We start from the raw sequence: 18,002 nt of genomic DNA on the forward strand, positions 1-18,002 counted from the left end.
CGACCGCCCCGTCTGGATTTGAGATACACGCATTGCTTGTCTTCCTTGAGGCAGCGGGTGCATTTTGGTAGGACAGCGTCGCACCGCACATGTTTGGCCCGACAAGCCGTACAGGCGCGGGATGAGCGATGCTTCGATGAGGCCGGGTCTGACATTGGACTGAAGAAGATGCGAACACCATTAAACAGCAGCGCGAGATGACGGGTTAGCAATACTTGTGTAGCCTTCTGGTGGTCATCGAATATCTCTCGAAGATTTGCCAAGCCGTCAGCACGGAAAAAGTGAGCTGTTATTCCTGCCGATACCCTGGCGCAATGGACAAATCAGCTTTGAGATTGGCTCTATATTTTTTGAAGCGTCATGTCCAAGAAGAAAGATAATGCTATATTTTGCAAATGTCCACTCTAGATAATCAGCTAGGAGGTGACAAAACAGTGAGTTCCAGGCGGCACGGTCACAGGCTTCTTTATCAAGCACAGAGAACACACAGCTTTTACCTTTCACAAATATGAATGGACAACTTCTTGAATCCTAGATTCTAGGAATAAATAGATTCCATATCCCTGTTTGAAATACGGGGGACTCTTTGAAAGCGTTTTCTGGATATTGCTCCTCTGCTCTAGAATATGACATCCAGCGCCCCTAATAGTTGTTATTATCATTGGGAAGACTCATGAAATATGACAGTTTCCTCAATCATTCTGTACAATTGATATAGAATGAACAGAAGCCCCCCCATATTGCACAATCTACGGACACAGGTTCAAGCTATGCCGTATATTTGGGACTAATATTCAAAGCGTTGAAATAGGATAGTTCGTGTCCCAACACCACCTTAGCCTGTTTCCTCTGCACCAAGCTTCGAATGTAATAGCGGCTACGGTGCCAGTCGTTGAAATCCCTCGTCAGAGTGCCCGGAGGGATGCCCTGCTCATAGTTTTCCTCGACATGAAACGCGTCGCCAGTAAGTACAACCGATCCAGTCTGCTCAAGATTGAGTTCCATTGCAATTGAGCCAACCGTGTGGCCTGGGCAGTGGTGCAAAGTGATACCCTGGAAGATTTCGAAGGTCTGGCCGGAGAAAGTTTTCCAGTTCAACCGGTCAACGACAAGATAGTCCTTCAGGTAAGTTCCTCGCTCTGTGCCTGTAGCGTACGTCCAGAAAGCATTCTTGAACTCTTCCTCATGACACCAAATCTCAACGTCTGCGTCAGAAAGAAGATCAATATCCTACTCGCTACTCCGCTGGCATACATTTACTTACCGGTCCCAAGGAAATGTTCCAAGCCCCCTGCGTGATCGCAGTGGAGATGACTCAACACTACTGCCTTCACATCTGTGATTTTCCCCGCCCCGGTAGCTTTAATGGCCTGGGGTAGACCATGGATCGACCTATCCCAGATCCTAGGGCCACATTCCAGAGCCCTTTCACCCCAGCTTTTGATCACGTTCTCGCAGGAGCCCGTGTCAAACAGAACAAGACCTACGTCGGGATGGTAGATCAGACCGGCTATCATGATCAAGTCCCGCCTCTCATGCGGCTGCGGTGGAAGACCGACGGAGAATTGGTTTGCGCCTGCAAGTACATTTGCCGCGTCTACGTCAAGGATCCCTAAATTGAGTAGCTAGAAGAGGGGGCGGTCGTTAGTCGCATCCTGGAGACAAAAGAATTAACATTGCTCCATTATCCGCTTACCCATAGCTTGGCTCCCTTAGGTAAAGTAGTCGGCTGAGGGGACATTGTGAGGGGGGCCACCTTGTTTGAAACCTTGAATATCAGAGAGGAGATTTGCAGCTCATCTTTCTGGGTGAGGATGGACGTCCATTTTAAAATGATATCCACGCCACCACGATGGTTACTGCTTAGAAATATGTGCATTGATAGTTCAACCACAGGCTTTGCAGCGATATCCACCTCGGTTGAGGGCCTCAATTCAAGAGTGTAAGCAAGTTCACCGTTGTCCCGGAGGCCTATTGGCTGCGAGAGGATCCCTTGCAGCCATCTGATATCCTGAATGGACACAATCTATATGCTACTGCACGCGGCCTATACCCAGTCTCGTTAAGTGGATTGTCAGAGCCTAGATAGATCTGTCTTTCGACAAGGATTGGAAGGATCAACATCCATATGACGGGAGCATCTGCTAAATCACTGACAAAAAAGAAACTATTATCATCATCACAGCCAGCCAGTATCAGGGCTCATTTGGACTGCAGGAGAACTTACGACACTACCTCTGGGGTGATACTAATTCAAGCACTCGGGCCTTACCTAGTAGGCTAGAATCAGCCACCCAAATCAGTGTCCCACCTTTCATCGCTCTATGATGGTATCCACTCGTGAACCCCTTCATTTCTCCACTGAAGGGAGCTCTCATCTCAGCTTCAGATAAGCTCGGATTTCATTATGCACCAAACAGTCGAACAGGTTCGATCAAGCCCAATCTCTGCAATGAGATTCTGCTGAAGGAAACGGGGAAGTGGCCCTAGCAAATGTTCGGGGTAGGCCTCGTCCAAGTGAGTCGAGTCCCACTCTTACATAGAGAGTTGTCTCTGGATGAAGGTTTCCCGAATAGGCAAAGAGGCCTCCAGCACAGGCCAATGCCTCCTAGTCGTGAACTCGTGATTAGCACACTTAAGGCCACAGTAGTGAGCTTATCACGGCTGTAGCCGTGCTTGCATACAACCATTGCAACATTCTAACCTAAGATTTCATTTTCCCAAGGGTCTAAGATCGGTAGGGGTAGAATTTTCTAGGCTGGATTGGAGATAGAGACGAACAAACACGAATCAGCAGCGATAATGCGTGAACCGCCTGTCAGGATGCCCAATACCCGTAGCCACAGACTACAGGCTTACATTCTGGAAACACTGGGCCCCATAGTGTTGCCCTTCTTTGCAAGCGCCCAATTGGTCCTCCAGCATCTTAACAGCCTCAAACGATATTATTGGAATCGCAAGGCAAGAAGAACTTAGGTAACTTTTACTCTTCGCTCCTTGTCTCGTTAGTACCCCTGATGGAATGCCACGCCGAATGATATTTTACAATAATCCATTGGATAGAAAATTCAGATTCTCGGTGAGCTTGGATGGAGCACACATATTGAAATGGGGGGCATTTTGCGAAACAATGATGCCACGTTAAGATCGGCAGAGAATATTGGACTTCCTGGCTTTTCATCTCTATCCTCCCCTTCATCGCACTTCTTGGCCGGTTGCAAAATTTATGAACCCGGAATTGCTGATATAGGTGGGAGACAGGTTAGAACGACCGAAAGGACTGCTGGCATTCAGCTACTGACCATATCAACATTGAGTGTTTACATCTAAACTTGGATATACTGAGGGTGGCATCTACTTTTATGTACTCCGTATAGAGTTATAAGATGTAAGAAGAACTCCGTACAGCAGATCCAATCTGTCAATTCATTAAAAGATGGTGGGACGGACAATACTATTATTGACCATATGACCAGTCATACTGTCGTCAATGGCCAAGTTAAAAGAAATAGGAGGGTCTCAATCTGCATTTATTGCTCAACGATCACCAACTAATGGACGCTTGGCTTGCATCCTGCATTGCCGGACTGCCCGAAGCTGAAAGTAGAAAAAGCAAAATATCATACTGTGTTGCAGATCTTCCCTGCAGGTCTCACTAACTGCATCAATTACTGATTTTTGAGCCAACTGTGCACGGTCCTTATTGGTTCAATATTATTCAATTGCGATCGAGTCCGATCTACGGTCTCCAAATGGCTAAGTGTGCAAGCTGTTGGCGCCAGCAGCGTTGTATGGATTCCAGTAGGGCATAAAAGTGAGGCCATATGTAAGGGATGTCCTCCAACGCCCCTTTCCAGCATCGATTGCCTTGCTGAGTCCTAACATACAGACCTCGACTTCAAACCATCATCTTTCCATCTTCATCCATCTTAACGAATTCTACCCCAATAGTCCCCAATATCCATCATATCCCAATTCCAGTCAAAAATGGTCGCAAACTACTCCGGTTCTGGATCGCAGGAGACGGCCCTTCACACAGGTATATCTTGCAACCCTTGCATTCCCGAATCGAATACTGACCAGCCAGGGGTTATTCTCACCACCACGAAGACCAAGGCAGGCACCTACCACGTCCAGCAGAACAAGCAGAACTCCTACCTGGACTTCTTCGGCAGGCCTCTAGGCAATGACTGGGCCAACTTCACCACAACCGTCGGAGTCATCAAGGTACTGCAACCTTCGCACTGCTATAAACGAAACACTCTCTAACACCGACTAGGTCAGCGGGGTGATCAACAGATTCAGCCTCGATACCATTATCGGAGTAAACATTGGGGGAATCAGTATTGGATCGTTCAATGGAAACCCACAGACCTTGATGACCATCAACATTGATCTGGATTGTGCGGCTGGCTCGCTCCAGCTGACCGCACTGGGGGATGATGTTTGGCTCAACGTGGATATGGACGTCTTTCAGATCGATAACGAGAACCGTGCTCAGCAAGTGAAGTTGTCTGATTCAGTGTGTGTCAAGAGCTTGCCACAAGAGATGTGTGAGCCATGGATACCTACTCGGTAGGTACACTATGGATTCGCTCGTTCCTGTTTGTCTTCGCATATGGAGGATGCGCGCCTTTACCCTTCAACCTAATGAATTTGATATGACCCAAATTGCTTTGTCGGATTGGATGTGTCTACACTATGGAGTTTCGGGAACAAATCTTATCTTTCAAACATTACGAGAGAAGCTAAGATCGGGCGACATGCTTCGGTTGCCACCAATCGTCTGAAGATGCAGCAGAGAATCAAACAAGAAGGACTAACTTGTCCTCCTCTATTTAGATCGAGCTTTGGAAGGAGTGATGATCATGCCAAAATATAAACTGGGCGATGTTGCATTCAAAAACGGCAAGAGAAAGTACTCTCCACAAGTCTTGCTTCTGCTATGAGTTTATAAATATATATTGTTCCCGCGGCAGGACAGGATACTGAACGGGATGCGGGATCCTGCTCCGAAATATTTAAAAGAGTCTACCTTATTATGATTCTTCAATTCCGTGCTCATAACATGTAATTCCATAATGAAGCCAATTTATATAGTCAATAGATGACTCGGATTGTCGCAAACGCTGGGGAAAGGCAACACTACTTTAGGTTATATAACCAAAAGACGACGGGTAATAACAACTGAAGCATCATTGGTCTAGTGGTAGAATTCGTCGTTGCCATCGACGAGGCCCGTGTTCGATTCACGGATGATGCATTTCTTTTTTTTCTTTTTCGATTTTTGTTTTCTATGATTTCGCTACTATCGCATTCCATCTCCCTCTAATTATCGTTTTGATTTCTCTTCTATCATGTCCTTCCAGTGGAGCCACAACTACAGGCACAATGTCAAAGAACAGCTAGCCAGCCCTAAACCTGGCCAAATGTCTGCTACCATACAGTTCCGTATACTACTGCTTGTATTGACTATTAGGACTTCATAAAACTGATAAGAGCAGAAATATCATCACTTCCATGCCCTGCATCCACTGCTCGCTGCACAAAATCCCTCATTGGGTGAATAAAGTCCGCAGACACCCCTTGGTCTGCACTTGCATCCGCGATATTCTGGATGGCGACCAACTGCATGGCCATGTTGGATCCCTCGCTGCTGTATTTTCCATCATCAACCTGCTGCGCCATTGCCTTCAGATACTCAGTCATCGCTCCTAGCCAAGGTAATAAGAGGTCCAGAAACTTGGTTGCAGGCGTGCTGGATTGTACGAGTGCTGTTGCATGAAAGAAGCCGGAGAAAAGACCGTACATGCCACTGAGAAGAGCCAGATCATGCAGTGATGCAACGCCGGCGTCGTCGCCGAGAAACCAACCCTTGGCCAAAAGCGAAAGAGTGCTCTCAGTCGTGTTGTAGGCGTCCTTCGACCCGCTGTACAGTATAAGGGCATGAGGTGAACCGATCATTGAGGGTGTTGCCATGATACCACCGTGGACGTATTGAGAACCATGACTGACAAACAGTTCTGAGAGCTTTCGGGCTTGCTTTGGTGTTCCATTCGTGAGATTGATAACCGTCTTTCCGCGGACGTGCTCAAGTGCTTGGTCGAAAGTCGTTTGCACAGCGGCATTATCGAGCAGACAAACAATGATCAAGTCACTCGCATTGATCCCGTCTAGCACCGTGTTGGATACAGATGCGCCCTTATCAAGCAGTTTGTTTGCCTTTTCCGGTGTGCGGTTCCAGACTGTCACTTTGAAGTTCTTTTCGAGGAAGCGGGCAGCCATGGCTGTTCCCATGGCTCCAAGGCCGAAAATGCTGACAGAGGACATCTTGGAAAGGGGTGTAGAGGAAAAGAAAGCTTGATCTGGATGGCTAGTGTGTTGGACGAGCAACTCGCCCTTCTTATATCCTTATATCTCTGGCAAGGGGTGTCATTGATACGAGCTCACTTGGCAGCCAAGATGTGCTTTGAAATCAACTCCGAAGCTCCTCGTATTTGACAAATCATGGTTATGATGCCAATCACCAGTGACTCAAATGTGGAATGTTCCTGATGTACCAAGTAAATGACCTGAAGGTATGGTGACCCTGCACATGCTGAATCTTCCGTGCTCATGTCGATTCCAAGTGTGGGCTGTAACCGCCTCCAGAAACGTCAAGCAAGCCGTAAAGTCTTGCTGAGACATCAAACCATAGCATGGGAAGTTATGTCATACATTAAATATTCGGTTGCTGTCTGAAAGCCTCTTCTGTTTAGACTAAGACTTTCTTTGTTTCGCTATACAGCTGGGCAGAGTACAAGGAAGCTTCAACTAGCTGCCACTATTCATCATATAGACCGGCCAATTGTTAGATACCAGCTCCATGACATGTCGAAACCAAGGTCATCATATTATGTGCCCGTGATGCTTGATAGAGAGAGGATCCTCTCCAACTGTGTGGACATAACCTGCTAGGTTGAGGCGCACGAATAAGAGATCCTGACTTCCTTGGCTGTCGGTTTGAGATTGATGTTTATAATAGCACCGTCCAAGCCACCTTTTGAAACTCATTTAGCCGCGGCCTTTCTGTAGCGTAGCGTTCAAGCGAGGAAGACGCTGGTCAAAGGACTAGGCAGAGCTCAAGACTACAATGACTAACGAGAACCTTGTATATTCTTGGCCCGGGCATCTGGTCTTCTAGGAGAAGGTCGTGGCGCATTAAAATGAGATTGAGTAAAATCCAAGCTCAGTCCCTGTTTGTTCTCATGTTTACCGGCCTCACATTTCCGGCCTCACATTTCCTACTATCGCATCACAGCCAACAGCTGTGAGAACGCAACAATGCGTCTTTATTCCTTGTTACTGTTCGCTTGCTCTAGACTTTCCTGGCTTGTGAGCCCCTCTGGTAAAAGATTGATTGAGATATGATCTATGCTAAACAGCCAACAGATCCAATATTCTTACAGCATGGTCATCGGGATCCTCGCAGCCGTCGCAGATTCTGACCACTGAATCAAGTCTCCTTCAACCCAAGGCACAGACACGAGAGATAAAGATACAGAAAAGAGTTTTCTACACTATGCAATAAAAGAACTCTATCGTTTTCGTGGTTTTTGGTTCTGGTTGCGCGGCATGACAATTTTATTCACTAACGACGTGTTGCACAATACGGTCTTACCTACCAGTGGTTTGTTATTTGGTAGTAGCTTATGGCGACATAGTCTCTGCAAAAATGCCTATGCAGCCCTTCTCGTACCTCTTCAAGTAAACTAGGTACATAGAATCATTACGAAGGGTTCGACAGAGACCTTCTTCCAGCGCTTCCTGGGGCCTACTTGCTTGTCGCATGTCGTTCCTATCATCGCCCTGGAGAGATTATCACGCTGGTTAATGGTTTTGATTACCCTTCTGCTAGAACACATCTTCCTTGATGCTACGGGCATAATAGACATAACGATTTACTGGACCAAAATAACGGCACCGTCAAGCAGGATACATCTGCCAGATTGAAGTCTCTAGATGTGTACGTGGTGCTAATACTCCTGGAATGTTTGGCCTCAAGCTGACATAAATGGTGCCCAGGTTCTACATGAGCGTTCGAGAACTAGGACATATAGCATACCTCGGTGAATTGAACTTTGTAGGTTCATGACTATAAACCCTGTCAAATATCTGGATTCCGCGAATAGGAGAACATCGAAAGCAAACATCAATTAGATGCAACACCAATGATACTTCTAGCTAGGGTAAGCGAAGCTAGATGTCCGAGTACAAAGTAATCATGGACGGATCTCAATGGCTAGATTGTCGAGCCTCAAGGGTCAATGCAACTGTCAGACTCTCACTGGGCATTAGAGCGGCGCGTGTAGCCACATGCTATGCTGTATGACAGTCTTGGAACGTAATAGATATTCAAGAATCTCGAATCCAGCATGCTCTGGAGATATATGAGATGCGCCATCTGCCTAGGTCATGTGCTTGATGCCAGTCGGATGTCTTTGAAACCGAGACAGCACACCAGCCTGATTGATCCGCCAGATGCGATGATGCTCACCGTGATCAGACACCAAGACTCAAATATTCATCTGCAGAATATGATAGGCCTGGAATGTAACACAGCCCTTGAGACTGACCATGTGGACAGCTGACAGACTGCGGTAGTATGGAATATATTGCAGGAATTCTCTCCGTTGAAATCCCTCGACATGATCAAGCCTGCCCCAGATAGTGATGTGTATCTTAGACAAGATGGTGATCTTCTGGCTGGCTAGTTTCTGCCTAACTCTCTGCCTCGCATTACCGGGTCTTCAACTGGACACCGACATATCTCAATTCCATGAGTCCGTTATCATAAACCGTGACGTCTGCGTCATCGGCGGCGGAGCATCAGGCACCTATGCCGCGGTCCGCCTTAGACAGATGGGCCACAGTGTCGCCGTGGTTGAGAAGGAGCCTGTTCTCGGTGGTCATACAAATACCTACTTCGACCCCGTCAGCGGCCGATATGTTGATTACGGTGTCCTCGTCTTTCAGGACATCCCCGAGGTGAGAAGCTATTTTGAGCATTTCAACATCTCCACCACAATCCAGGTGTTTGATAGACTTGGCCCGGGTCAACGCGTGGATATTCGAACCGGGGAGCGAGTGCCACCGCCGGCGGGCAATGTTACTGCGGCCATAATTCGGTATACTGAGCAATTGGCTAAGTATCCCTATCTGTCTGACGGATGGGACCTCCCGAACCCTGTGCCCGAGGATCTGCTGATGCCGTTTGGGAAGTTCATAGAGAAGTATGACCTCGGACCAGCGGTGGAGATCCTCACGCTGTATATCCAGGGTTTGGGTGACTGGCTGCAGTATCCCACCGTGTACATGATGAAGTACTTTAGTCTGGCTGTGGTCAATGGCTCGCAGAACGGGTTCCTGGTGACAGTGAACCGGAACAATGGAGCGCTGTACCAGGCTGCGACTAAAGAGCTTGGAAGCGATGCGTTATTGAGCAGTACGGTGCTCGCCATGGATCGACCGCAGAATCGTCCACACACTATTCTTGTCCGAACCCCATCGGGAATTAAACTGATCAGAGCAAAGAAGACGATCATTACAATTCCACCCAAAGTGAACATCCTGCGGAATTTCAACCTGGATACTGAGGAGCGAAGCCTATTCGAGCAGTTCAGGAATACCTATTACTACACCACCGTAACCAAGGTATCTGGGCTCCCAGCTGGACTGCAAATCATAAACCGTGCTGCAGATACTCCATATAACCTCCCTCCCTTGCCGGCAGTGTACTTGATGTCGCCAACCGTCGCCCCAGATCTCTATTCGATCTATTACGGAGGACCCCAGAACGAACCCGACGATCAAGTAAAACGACGAGTCCGAGACTCCGTACGAATACTGCGTAAAGCGGGATTCAATACCTCCGAGCCCGAGATACTCGCTTTTTCCAATCACAGTCCATTCGAACTGTTTGTGTCTGCGGAGCAGATTGCAGACGGCTTCTATCGAGATCTGGATGGGCTCCAGGGCCATCGCAGCACGTATTATGCTGGAGCTGCGTTTCATACTCATGATTCTTCGGCCTTATGGAGGTTTGTGGATGGCCTACTGAGGAGAATGTATCCTTGAAATTTGGAAACTCATGATCGAGGAGAGATGAATAGTCCTATCAGAGATCTGTGACTGGAGAGTGTACGCGACAACTGGCTGTGGCGTGCGTGCAGCGCAAATCAAATAGTCGCTTAGGATCCTGCTTCTGAAACCATCTTCGCAGTAACTGAACTAATTCTATATCCGATCAGCGGAAAGTCAATCGATTCGACTGTTGTGATCATACCAGCCATCATCTACGTCTGTATGCCTCGATTTCACCATCTGGCGCGAGTGGATGTTTCTCGTAGAAATCACGGCATAACCGCTACTCCATCAACCTGGTTGAGAAGCCCCGAGATGGTAGCAAAATATTGGTCCAGATACTCCGCACCCCCATGCTCAAACATTCCAACAGAGATGATCCAATCGTAGCCCTCCGCTGGCAGGGGTGCAGTCTGATAATCGCAAAGAAGAATCGTGACTTGATCTTGTAATCCTGCATTTGCGACACGTTCTTCGGCCAGCGATTTCTGCTCTTCAGACAGAGTAAGACCCGTTGCATGATGCCCGGTTACTTTTGCTGCCTCTATCACCAGGTCCCCCCATCCACAGCCAATATCGATGATGTGGTGCGTCGATTTGATCTTCGCCTTGTGGATAATGGTGTGCACTTTTCTTTGCCGTGCAGAATGCTGCGATTCATATGGGCCTCCTGACCAGTGGGCGCAGGAGTAGTTCAAGTTCAAAGAGAGAGGAAGTGGGTGAAATGACCATTAGAGGTATCATAGTGTGCAGCAATGTTGAGTTTAGCTGTCTCAATATCGTTGGGCGGCTTCAGCCAGCGCGAGATGCGAAGAATCACTTGGAAGAGGACGTTGCCTGAGTCAAGATGTTGGAGATGTTTGAGATATATCTATCTCATCAGTGCGACCCCAGAATTGCAGATCAAGAACCCACTTTGAAGGCTTTACTCAGATCGCTGCAGTCGACTTCCTGCAGCATGTATGCTTTCGTGAAGCTTTGACAAATTTAGCCAAAGTCCAGTTGAGTTCGCGAGATGCTTGCCAAGTCAAAATCAGAGCACAATCTGAGCCAGAACTTGGAGTCGTTAACACAGAGCTCCAGCTGTTGATCTGCTGCCGCCTCCTGGGTATTGTCGAACAGCACCATGTTCTCTCTATCAACTGTGGATATGATCTTCAGGGGCGCTGTAACCTGCCGCAATGTGCGTTTGACATACTCTGGACCGTACGACTGTACTGAAATAGTGATTGTAGCATACATCTTTTCCCTGTCGAGAGGCGCGACACTCGGAGCATTGACACTGAGCAAGAGGCTCGCTTTCGCATAGAAATACGGTATTATTTTTGGCATGGATTGTCATGACTCGCGTGTCTGCAAGTTGGCGGCCTCAAAAGTGAAGAGCTGAACTGCTCAGGCATAAGCTGACCGCAGCAAGATCATCTTGGTCAACAGTTGGTGCTACACACATGCTCTCCTGTTTGTGGCTATCTCATTAGGAGACACAGAGAGCGACATGCTGGCAATACTTCTGAAGGCCTTGTAAGAAGGTGGATTGCCGTACTTCTAATCCGCCAATAGATTCATAAGATATGCATATCAGCCTGGCGATCTAACTGCCAGAAACCCTTTTCTGTGTCGTGTCTCCTGAGGAAGCTAGTTTTTGTGTCATATTTACACTCGGATAAGCTATATAGAGAGGTATGGACAAGGGAGGATATGCCTCCTAATCTGTGTATCTCTTCAAGGAGCAAGAATAGATTACCATGTTTCAAGCTGATTCACTCTTCTTCACAATTTAGATGATCTCCTGAGGACTCCGATCGGACACCGCCGGCTCTGTGCAGCCACACCCGGCACTTTCTTCCCATCCCAACAGCCCATCCAAATATGGGAATCACAACAACATCGTCAGCGAGACCCAATGGATTGTTTTGATATCATGTTTCCCCTCATCATGGGAATGTTCCACGGTCGTCCGAATGTAACCTCATTCCAGGGCCTGAGTCGGTCTAATTCGGGTTGGTTTCGCAGGTTGGCCCACATGAACCCTAACCAAGCTGCAACCACCTTCCCAACGCCCACTCTTGGCTGCCGATCGCCAATTTCTCTTGACAAAAGCTTGCATAACGCCATCATGTTTATCAATTGATAGCAGTGCGACGTGTCGTATTCTCGGCCCATGCTAGCCTTGTCATGGGCCCGTCTTGACTCTTGACGAAGCTTGTTGATGCTCCGAGGATAATCCCTCATCTTGGCAGATGGGGTGTATAAAAGAAACGGTTGGGCCTCGTTCTTTTGGGTAGAGCGAGCAAGTTCATCTCTTCTCTCCAAGTGAGGTTCAAAATGTGGTTCAACAAGTGGCTTCTACCTCTGCTCGTCGCAGGTGTCCGTGCTGCTCCTGCGAGCACAGCCAAGGACAGCATCTCGTCCATCACCAAGGATGGCGTCCAGTATACCGTCTTTGAGCATGCCGCGACTGGGGCCAAAATCGAGTTCGTCAAGAATTCCGGTATTTGTGAGACAACTCCTGGTGTGAACCAGTACTCGGGATATCTCACGGTGGGAGATAATATGAACATGTGGTTCTGGTGAGTCCATCTCTCGTTCTTCATGGGGTACAAGCCCTAATTTTACAGGTTCTTCGAGGCCCGTAATAACCCCAAGACGGCTCCTCTCGCTGCCTGGTTCAATGGTGGACCTGGATGCTCGTCCATGATCGGCTTGTTCGAGGAAAATGGACCTTGCCACTTTGTCAACGGCGACAGCACGCCTTCGCTGAACAAGAACAGCTGGAACAACTACGCCAATATGCTGTACATTGACCAGCCGATTGGCGTGGGATTCTCATATGGCACAGATGATGTGACCAGCACGGTCACCGCGGCGCCCTATGTCTGGAAGCTACTGCAGGCATTCTACGCGAAGTTCCCAGAGTACGAGAGCCGTGACTTTGCTATCTTCACCGAAGTAAGTGGATTTCACGCAGGAGTCAACATAGAAAGAAGCTAAGCTGTTAGTCCTACGGTGGTCACTACGGGCCTGAGTTCGCCTCGTATGTCCAGGACCAGAATGCTGCCATCCAGGCCGGTACCGTGTCCGGCGAGAACATCAACCTGATCGCGCTCGGTGTTAACAACGGGTGGTACGACTCAGCCATCCAGGAGAAAGCCTACATTGACTTCAGCTACAACAACTCCTATCAGCAGCTCATCTCAGACTCGGACCGTGACAGCCTACTGAGCGCCTACAACGACCAGTGCCTGCCCGCCATCCAGCAGTGCCGCCAGACCGGTACTGTTGCTGACTGTGAAAACGCCGATAGTGTCTGCTACAATTACATCGAGGGCCCCATTAGCCAATCCGGCGACTTTGATGTGTACGATATCCGTGCGCCATCGAACGATCCCAACCCACCTTCTACGTACTCGAGCTACCTGAAGGACTCGAAGGTTCTCAAGGCCATTGGTGCGCGGTCGACCTACCAGGAGTGTCCTAATGGACCGTACAACAAATTCTCATCTACCGGTGATAGTGAGTACCCTTCCGACCAGCGAAACTATTGGTCGCAAACTGACTTGTGTAGACTCGCGGTCGTTCCTACCCACTCTCTCCAAGGTGGTCAAGTCCGGCATCAATGTGCTGGTTTGGGCCGGTGATGCTGACTGGATCTGCAACTGGATGGGTAGCTTTGGAGTCGCCAATGCCGTGGACTTCGCAGGATCCGCCGAGTTCCAGGCCAAGGATCTGGCGCCGTATAAGGTCAACGGAGAGGAGAAGGGTATGTTCAAGAATGTGGGCAACTTCAACTTCCTGAAGGTGTATGGTGCGGGCCACGAGGTCCCTTACTACCGTGAGTTTGCCCTCATTATTCCAAAAAAAATTACACGCTAATGCCATTATAGAGCCGGAAGTGGCGCTGCAGGTGTTCCAGCAGATACTGCAGAAGAAGCCCATTTCCTCAACCTAGTATCGGATCAAAGTCCGGAACCATATAACTAGCTATGATCGATGGATGTACATATAACCACATATAGTTTAGCCACAAATTGGAGACATTTGGCTGTTTCTTGAAGCGCTGAGGCCGCATTCTGGTCGACACGCGGGGTCGACGCATGGACTCTCCAGTGTATACTCGTTGATCCCAAGAGGAGTAGATATCCTGGATAAATGCATTCTGGCTAAATTCCCCCGCAGAATCCTCGAACTTACTATCCTTCATCCCCTTCGATTCGTGGAATCCAGCGAGCCTCTCCGAGACAACTATCTGCAAGACGTAGGTCTGTATGAGCATGCACCCCTCGTTGCCATTATACCAGTGTATAAAGCAGTCCCCCATCATGACCGCAATGCACCCCATCAACAGCAACCATGCATCTTCTCAACACACTGGCAGTCCTAGCTGCCCTTCCCACATCGGCATACACCCTCTTCTCCCCCTCAGGCCACACCTGGTACACCTCCCCCGCCAAAGACTTCTCCTCGACCCTGCCCATCGGCAACAGCCGCCTCGCAGCAGCAATATGGGGCAGCCTGACGGACAATATCACCCTGAACGAAAACTCCATCTGGAGCGGCCCGTTTCAGGACCGTGTGAACCCCAGATCCTACGAGGGCTTCACGCAGGTGCGATCTATGCTGCAAGACGGGAAGATCAGCGCGGCGAACCAGTTGACACTGGTTGATATGGCAGGTATTCCGACGAGTCCGCGGGCGTACAACCCGCTTGGTGCACTGAAGTTGGATTTTGGCCATGATACTGTGAACAATTATACGAGATTCTTGGATCTGGGGATGGGTGTTGCGGGGGTCGAGTATGAATATGATAATGTTACCTATAGGTAAGTTTGCCATTGGGTTATTGGTGCAGCGCTGATCGTGTAGTCGTGAGTATGTGGCAAGTCATCCGGACGGGATTCTGGCTGTCCGTCTACGCGCGAGTACGCCGGGTTCTCTCAATGTGGCATGCTCCTTGGAGAGGAGCAGATATGTCAAGAGCAACACGGCGAATGTTAGGAAAAGTTGGGGGACTTTGACTTTAAAGGCAAACACTGGACAGGCGAACGATCCGATATCATTTGTGGCAGAGGCACAGATAGTCAGTGTCGGAGGTGTGTGCCTTAAAGCTATAATATGAAATAAGCTGACTTTCTAGGACACATGTCGAGCGATGGATCATCCGTTGTGATTAACGGTGCATCAACCATAGACATCTTCTTCGATGCGCAGACTTCCTATCGGTTTTTCGAGGAGGATAGTCGAGCTGCACAGCTTAGCAAGCAGCTGGATGCTGCAGTCAAACAAGGATATCCTGCTGTGAAGAAGGCTGCCACTAGAGATTACGCTTCTCTAACCAGCCGTGTGAGATTGAATCTGGGATCATCTGGCGCAGCGGGAGGGTTTTCAACAGACGTCCGATTGTTTAACTACAAGAAAGACGCCAACAGTGACCCCGAGCTGGCGACATTGATGTTCAATTTTGGCCGACACTTACTCATTGCTTCGTCACGAGGCGGAGACACGCCTGGCCTCCCTGCTAACCTTCAAGGAATTTGGAATGAGGACTACGAACCTGCCTGGGGAGGCAAGTATACGGTCGATGTGAACCTGGAGATGAACTACTGGCCGGCTCAGGTTACCAATCTGGCTGAAACATTTGGCCCTGTCGTTGATCTGATGGATACTGTTGTCCCCCATGGCAAAGACGTCGCCCAACGCATGTACCACTGCGACGCCGGGTACGTCCTTCACCACAATACAGACCTCTGGGGCGATGCTGCACCCGTCGACAACGGGACGTAATGGACTATGTGGCCCATGGGTAGTGCCTGGATGTCCATGAATCTCATAGAGCAATACCGCTTCACGCAAGACAAAAGTCTGCTTAAAGAGCGGATCTGGCCTCTACTCAAAGAGGCAGCAAACTTTTACTATTGCTATCTGTTTGAACATGAAGGCCACTACATTAGCGGTCCATCCATCTCGCCCGAACATGCCTTCATCGTTCCTGATGAGATGTCCGTTCCCGGAAAAGAGGCAGGCATCGACCTATCCCCGACGATGGACAACTCCCTACTCCAGGAGCTCTTTGCGGCTGTTATTGAGGCCTGCACCACCCTTGGTATAACTGGCGACGACATAGACAAGGCGCAGAAATACCTTTCCAAGCTCCCACCGCCACCGATCGGGTCGTATGGGCAAATCCTCGAATGGCGACGGGAGTACAACGAGACCGAACCAGGCCATCGGCACATGTCCCCAATACTCGGCCTTTACCCCGGCTCTCAAATGACTCCGGCAGTCAACAAAACACTCGCCGACGCAGCAAAGGTCCTTCTCGACCACCGCATCGAGCACGGCAGCGGAAGTACCGGCTGGTCGCGAACATGGACAATGAACCTGTACGCGCGCCTACTCGACGGCGACCAGGTCTGGCACCATGCGCAAAATTTCCTCCAGACATATCCGAGTGATAACTTGTGGAATACAGACCATGGGCCGGGAAGTGCATTCCAGATCGATGGGAATTTCGGGTACACAGCGGCGATAGCGGAGATGTTACTACAGAGTCATGCAGTGGTACATTTGCTCCCTGCGTTACCCCCTGCCGTTCCTGACGGCAGTGTGACTGGTCTGGTTGCAAGGGGAAACTTTGTGATCGATATGACCTGGGCCCAAGGCATGCTGAAACAGGCAAAAATAGAAGCCCGCAGTGGAGGGGAGCTCAGATTGAGGGTACAGAATGGAGGGGAGTTCACTGTGGATGGGAAGAAGTATACAGGACCTATCCAGGCAGTTGCTGGAAAGACGTACACGGTGAAGCCGATGTAGGCAGCCAGCAATGCAATGCCAACACTCATATCTGAGACAGAATGGCTCGGCGCAGAGGAGGGGATAAATATAGACGCTGTTCGAGTGGATGATCATCCGCCAAGGCAGCTAAAATGCCGACATCTCACAGGCAATACGAGCATAACAGTTGATCAGCTGAGGCTATTATTGACTTCTGAGGATAATGGAGTATCTGACGTAGCAGAAAGTGGCATGTCTAAAGATTGCCTTAGAATAGTCAGTCTGTCAACTCCAGCTAATAATATAAATCCCACCTTAGTCCCCTCTATCAAATTCATTATCCCCTACATAATAATCTAAGAACAGATCCAAGACAGTCACAATGAAGCTCTCAACTGCCATTATCACTTCCGTTCTGGCTATCGGTGCCTCTGCCTTTGACAAGTACCAGCGTAAGACCTCCTCTATTTCCTCCATCTGCATAGATACTCACATTAGCGCTCCTAGCATGGGGAAAACGCGACTATCCCTGCATCAACGTCTACCAGGGAATTCCTGATAATGCTGCCGTGGCTCCAGGAACTACCATCACCCTCCGCTTCAACCGCGCCCCGACAACCCACTGCTCTGATCCCCTCACAACCTATCCCGGTAACGCTTACCGCGTTTGGCTGTACAATAACCCTGTCCGTGTCCCCAACTCTGTCAACTATGACCAGTCGATCAGGATCACGGATGGGATTGCCGAAACGGATGGAGAGGTGACCATCACCATCCCCGCGGATCTGCCGGCGGTTAACGACGACTCGGTGTGGTATCTGCGTGTTAGTACGGAGCTGTCGACGGCGCCTCAGGTATGCTTCCTTTGGATACACTGTGGTTAGGATGTGGTCTGACTGTCTACAGATGCCTAGTTTGTTTGATGCGCTTGGTCCTTTCACTATTCGGGCATAAGGATCGTAGTACATCCGGCATGGTTCTTGGGTTGGTAATCACCTGAAGGCTTATACAAAGTAGATAAAGAGGCAGAGGGTATGATGTATCAGATGTCGCAGTGTTATTTATAGCGACAACAATGGATTGCTCTATAATGGAATTAATTAAGCGAA

At 49.0% G+C, this 18,002-nt stretch overlaps 8 protein-coding genes and 1 non-coding gene across 9 annotated transcripts, besides 1 other annotated feature; 6 read left to right on the plus strand and 3 right to left on the minus strand.

The window, feature by feature from the left end:
* Positions 1-768: 768 nt before the first annotated feature.
* On the minus strand, positions 769-1,741 carry ACLA_004000 (N-acyl homoserine lactonase family protein; the record flags this gene model as incomplete). The annotated part of the gene is made up of 3 exons (XM_001276412.1): positions 769-1,205; positions 1,265-1,625; positions 1,697-1,741. 3 exons carry the CDS (start codon positions 1,739-1,741, stop codon positions 769-771), a joined length of 843 nt encoding a protein of 280 aa, XP_001276413.1.
* Positions 1,742-3,987: 2,246 nt separating this feature from the next.
* ACLA_004010 (uncharacterized protein) lies at positions 3,988-4,579 on the plus strand (the record flags this gene model as incomplete). Its single annotated transcript, XM_001276413.1, has 3 exons — positions 3,988-4,039; positions 4,088-4,227; positions 4,280-4,579. 3 exons carry the CDS (start codon positions 3,988-3,990, stop codon positions 4,577-4,579), a joined length of 492 nt encoding a protein of 163 aa, XP_001276414.1.
* A 613-nt stretch (positions 4,580-5,192) lies between these two features.
* On the plus strand, positions 5,193-5,263 carry ACLA_004020. The gene has a single exon. It is a non-coding gene; the product is annotated as a tRNA-Gly (tRNA).
* A 212-nt stretch (positions 5,264-5,475) lies between these two features.
* On the minus strand, positions 5,476-6,330 carry ACLA_004030 (NAD(P)-dependent oxidoreductase; the record flags this gene model as incomplete). The annotated part of the gene is made up of 1 exon (XM_001276414.1): positions 5,476-6,330. The coding sequence occupies one exon, from the start codon at positions 6,328-6,330 to the stop codon at positions 5,476-5,478; it is 855 nt and encodes a 284-aa protein (XP_001276415.1).
* Positions 6,331-7,254: 924 nt separating this feature from the next.
* Positions 7,255-7,283: a microsatellite.
* A 1,447-nt stretch (positions 7,284-8,730) lies between these two features.
* Positions 8,731-10,116, plus strand: ACLA_004040 (amine oxidase, flavin-containing superfamily; the record flags this gene model as incomplete). Its single annotated transcript, XM_001276415.1, has 1 exon — positions 8,731-10,116. One exon carries the CDS (start codon positions 8,731-8,733, stop codon positions 10,114-10,116), a length of 1,386 nt encoding a protein of 461 aa, XP_001276416.1.
* A 706-nt stretch (positions 10,117-10,822) lies between these two features.
* Positions 10,823-11,250, minus strand: ACLA_004050 (uncharacterized protein; the record flags this gene model as incomplete). Its single annotated transcript, XM_001276416.1, has 3 exons — positions 10,823-10,993; positions 11,038-11,098; positions 11,165-11,250. 3 exons carry the CDS (start codon positions 11,248-11,250, stop codon positions 10,823-10,825), a joined length of 318 nt encoding a protein of 105 aa, XP_001276417.1.
* Positions 11,251-12,447: 1,197 nt separating this feature from the next.
* Positions 12,448-14,071, plus strand: cp6 (putative carboxypeptidase S1; the record flags this gene model as incomplete). The annotated part of the gene is made up of 5 exons (XM_001276417.1): positions 12,448-12,692; positions 12,741-13,071; positions 13,122-13,635; positions 13,688-13,954; positions 14,007-14,071. The coding sequence occupies 5 exons, from the start codon at positions 12,448-12,450 to the stop codon at positions 14,069-14,071; spliced, it is 1,422 nt and encodes a 473-aa protein (XP_001276418.1).
* Positions 14,072-14,472: 401 nt separating this feature from the next.
* Positions 14,473-16,932, plus strand: ACLA_004070 (glycoside hydrolase family 95 protein; the record flags this gene model as incomplete). The annotated part of the gene is made up of 4 exons (XM_001276418.1): positions 14,473-14,942; positions 14,986-15,212; positions 15,257-15,899; positions 15,927-16,932. 4 exons carry the CDS (start codon positions 14,473-14,475, stop codon positions 16,930-16,932), a joined length of 2,346 nt encoding a protein of 781 aa, XP_001276419.1.
* A 343-nt stretch (positions 16,933-17,275) lies between these two features.
* ACLA_004080 (uncharacterized protein) lies at positions 17,276-17,847 on the plus strand (the record flags this gene model as incomplete). The annotated part of the gene is made up of 3 exons (XM_001276419.1): positions 17,276-17,345; positions 17,392-17,747; positions 17,800-17,847. 3 exons carry the CDS (start codon positions 17,276-17,278, stop codon positions 17,845-17,847), a joined length of 474 nt encoding a protein of 157 aa, XP_001276420.1.
* Positions 17,848-18,002: the final 155 nt, after the last annotated feature.

The sequence above is a fragment of the Aspergillus clavatus genome, genomic scaffold, assembly GCF_000002715.2.
Source record: "Aspergillus clavatus NRRL 1 1099423829750 genomic scaffold, whole genome shotgun sequence".
Classification (NCBI taxonomy): domain Eukaryota; kingdom Fungi; phylum Ascomycota; class Eurotiomycetes; order Eurotiales; family Aspergillaceae; genus Aspergillus; species Aspergillus clavatus.